Below are 4,399 nucleotides of genomic sequence, written 5' to 3' on the forward strand. Positions count from 1 at the left end.
GTCCATCTCAAATTCATGATCTCATTTCATTATTATTACAACCTCTTCACACACATTTATATAAATATATAAAAGTAAAACCTAGTAAGCCAATTTTGTGTTGCCAGTATAAACGTAATTTCAAGGCTTAAAGATTGGTATTAGAAAACCAATGAGAGATTTATCCTAGAGAAATCCCAATTCTTGCTCACCTCTCTCATAATTATTTTGAAGAAACTGTAGAAAAACAAGACAGAGCTATTATAACAAGAATATATTCATAAAAACAAAACCTAAGAATGATGGATTTTTTAAAAAGAATATCTACTGAATAGGGACTAACAGTAACATCAGGGGAAATTGTGAATATATGTGTGCAAAAAATAGTATTCATATACACTAATACACAAAAAGTGTTTATTTAGCTACCAATAGAACATGTTTGAGAACACACATGTTAATTTCCATCTCTGATACTTTATACTGAAAAATACACATGTTGATGTTATTAACCTTTCGTTCCAGGAATAAATGTATAAGCCTGAATCATTCTCAAAGAAAGTAAAATAATTTATATCATAGGTTTGAAGGGGTAGGAATATGTTGATAAATCTGCATAGGTACAATGAGGACAGCAGAGCAAATGTGATCAAAGTTAATGGGAACATGGTTCAGGAGAACTCACATGGAAAGACAAGTGGTTAGATGGAACTGGAACATGTAATCTTTATTCTCGCATAACATCCTAGATGGCACCTAATATAGCATCAAATATATGGTGCCTGGGCAGACACCGAGAATGCTTCCATATCAAGAAAATGTTGATTAAGAAAGCAAATATTCCTAAGATTTATTTTCATTCTTTTTAAATTTTGTAAACACGTGTTCCGTGGCTAGGGATTCCAGAAGAGGACATTGTACCCAAAAAATCTGGAGTTACAGGCAGAGGTCAGCTAATGTGTGGAGGTGTTTGGACTTCAACTCTTGGCTCTGTGAGAGGAGTGCACATTCCTAACTGCTGATCCATCTTCCCAGCACTGAAGAGATCAGTGTCCAGGTTGATTCTTTCATATTCACAGAGGTGAATTCTATCTGCAATGTGTAGAAACATAGAAGTAAATTGTATGAAGCATGAAAAATTGTAGAAGTCAAATATAAATTACACACTCAGAACCACAACCTCTTTGTGAAATGAAATGGTTCAAAATTATCTGAACATTAAAGTCAAACTTTCCCCCATATTTTTGTTTACATAGAAGGGGATCCAGAAGGCATGTTTGAGACTCATTACATTACTTTTTATGTTGAAAATGTATTAAGATCTCTACTAAATGTCAAAAATTTATTTGAGCCATGAGAAGGCCATTTTTATATTGAAATGTTCTAGAGATGTGTATCTGATTTAAGCAAATGAAGGAAGATATAGTGTCACATATCCACAAGGGGAGCAGTAAATGCAGTGTGTTATTTTGTCTTCCATTTAAAAAAAATGGCGTAGAACATAGAATGCAACAATGGAAGGATATGAAACTTAAGCATAGATTCCAATAAATGGTTATGTTGCTTATTTCTATTTGTGTTACCCACCCAAAAAACAAAAAGCACAACACAAAGATCATGCTGGACTTGAAACCTAAAATTTACCTAGTTTTTCATTAGTTTTTGTAATTTAATTGAGTTATACTTGTAAACAAAAGGACACACACAATTACATTTCTGAATTCGTGTGGGTTTGTTTGTATGTGTATGTGTGTGTGTTTTTACATCCACCACCATTCACAGTGATATCATGTTTACCTGAAGAAGCCTTCACAATGACATGGTATTACTATAATTATGCTCACAGTCCTGTCAGAATAACATAATGTACGTACAAATTTATCCAGAAGTTCTCAATTCTGTACTTGTTCAGAGGCTTTGGGGAAATTCCTTTTCAAGTAACTGGATGCCCGAGAGTCTTGGCTCAGGAGAAGAAAGGGAGAAACAGTGGGGAAAAGCAGAAAGGACATTGCAGTCATATGCACCAAAGACCAGCTGGGATTATATAGGAGAGCTACTAAGGATTGAAACACGACAGAAATTGTGTAAGAGGAGACAAAAGTGCTGACCAGGAGAAGGATGGTTTTAGTGGCGCTGGACTCAGGGGAGGATCTAGAAGAAACTCTGGTCCTGGACATGTATTGCATCATCTGATTGTGCCTGTACAATGTAAGAACCATGGAGCCACTGGCCCATAGCATGAGCCCCAGGAAAAGAAGGTCAGGAATTGCCAGTAATGTTACATAAATGATGTCACTGGTTGGATCATGACGGACAGCGTAACAGTATATAAAAGATTTCACGTTTGTTGTGCTTTCATTGCTATATTTTGCCCTCAAGAACACAAGATTCATGCTGCTTATACATAAATAAATTATCCAGTTGAGGTACACAGACAAATGAATGCATTTATGTGTTCTCACTTTAAGTTCTGAATACCTGAGGCTCATGGGGCTGATGATGATGGCCTGAAAGACACTAAGCAATGAGGTGCTGCCCATGCAACCACCCCTACTTACTCTGTGGAAAGTGAAAAGCAATTTGCATCCAATATCATCGAGAAAGTCTTCAAACCCAAAAGAGGATATTGTCTGGGGCACTCCTTTACACAGTACAGTTAAGATATTGGCTACAGTCAAGTGTATCAGAGCCCAGTCTGTAGACCTTAACCTGTTTCTTGTTAGGTATATATACATATAGTGGTAGAGAAGAGTGAAATTCCCTAGAATTCCGAATACAGTCATAAAGGAGAAAATCATTCCTACAGACAACCTACTGGCTTCCATGATGTCAGGTTCTTCTTCTTCTCAGACTGCAGATCCTGCATAGCAATGTGAAGCGGGAGACACAATCACCATTCTCTGTCCTAAAAGAATCCACAAGACATAATCAACATGCAGGGCATCTACCACTTTGGCATAATTTCTACACAGAAAAGTAATTGAATGGTGCCACCAAGCATCCTGATATCCCTAGGTTCATACTTTCTGAAATGTGTAAAAATGTTAATATCTCCTTAACAGTGCATGCACAAAAGAATGTGTGAGGGGGATGGCTTATGTTTGAAATAAAGCAATGACCCCATCAAAACAGCTAGCCAATGTCATATGGAATATATTTAACTCTGGGAAGTAAACACGAATCCATGTAGAATGTAGTAATAGGAAACCAAAATCACTGTTAAGGGAAGATCCCATATTATTTTTGTATCATCAAATGAATGATGTTATGATTAAGGACATAAGAAGTAAGTTGTGCAAATTCAGGCTATAATTCCAAGATGCATCAGGAAAAGAGAAAGCTTCAAACATTAACACAGGAGAAAAAATATTACTATGACAATAGACATTAATATTTAAAATACTTTAGGTTCAGAGAGAAATTTAGTAGTGAGCAAACAGTATCCTCCAGAACTCATCTATGGGATTAGTTTTTCTACTTTAAATTTCCTATGCCCATAATAAGTAATCCTACGTTTGATGATGTTTTCAAACATGTGTAAAATCTTTAATTCTTATATTTGAAGTCAGAAAGAAATAGAATTTATAAATGCCTTAAAGACCCTTACTACATGCACAGAAAAATAATACTGAAATCTACTGTACTTTTGTATATTCAGACTCATAGGAAACCTATTTTTATTAATCAGTCAGAGATAGAGACAAACTTTTGTTCAAATGAGGCCATCATTTATATGTAATTGCTGATAGAATTGATCGTTTTTTGTTTTTTTTTGGAATATATTCCACTCATTTCTGCAAACCTGAAGTAATAGTTTATATACCTGTAAAAGTCCTGTAAATGTACTATGCATATTACCTCTAAACACAGGTTATTAAAGCTGTCAATTTACCGTCAGGAGTACTTAGTTTTTAAACTGTTTTTGATTATAAAATATTTATTTAGAAATACTTAACAAAATAATCTCTGCACACCCACATGTGTAGTAAAAGAATCTCTGCCGCAAAGACCCTGTGAATGCATCATCCCTCCAGAGCTTATGATGCAATATGTCATTGTCCAAAGTCACCACTGTGCATAGCAGTACAAAGAAAATTAAAATTCATAGTTGTAAACTTACCACAAAGTTGTGCAGTGTCACTGACCTCAGTGACCATCCTTTATCAGGTGTTCTAGTGAAATATTTCATAAAGGAAACTCTGATTTCTCTCTGACAGTCATTACAAGACCCCAGAAGCACCAGGTTCTTAACCAGTGTGACAGCACAGATGGCACTGACTATTAGGAATGCGCAGTTAGAAGTGGAATGTAGTGCTTGTAGGGCCCCAACATTCATTTCTACCTGATCTCCTTCCTGAGGAGTTTCTCTGTGCCCAATGTTGCTTTGTTATTTATTACTCTGTCTGAATGTCTCTTATGA

At 35.7% G+C, this 4,399-nt stretch overlaps 1 protein-coding gene across 1 annotated transcript; it reads right to left on the reverse strand.

Moving 5' to 3' along the window:
- Nucleotides 1–1,871: 1,871 nt before the first annotated feature.
- On the reverse strand, nt 1,872–2,892 carry LOC127674112 (vomeronasal type-1 receptor 4-like). The gene has a single exon (XM_052169974.1). The coding sequence runs from the start codon at nt 2,802–2,804 to the stop codon at nt 1,872–1,874; it is 933 nt and encodes a 310-aa protein (XP_052025934.1). The 5' UTR covers nt 2,805–2,892.
- Nucleotides 2,893–4,399: the final 1,507 nt, after the last annotated feature.

Source organism: Apodemus sylvaticus, chromosome 23 (assembly GCF_947179515.1).
Source record: "Apodemus sylvaticus chromosome 23, mApoSyl1.1, whole genome shotgun sequence".
Lineage (NCBI taxonomy): Eukaryota > Metazoa > Chordata > Mammalia > Rodentia > Muridae > Apodemus > Apodemus sylvaticus.

What these genes read in the sequence shown, in the direction of transcription:
- LOC127674112 (XM_052169974.1), bottom strand. Translation starts at nt 2,804, where the DNA reads ATGGAAGCCAGTAGGTTGTCTGTAGGAATGATTTTCTCCTTTATGACT.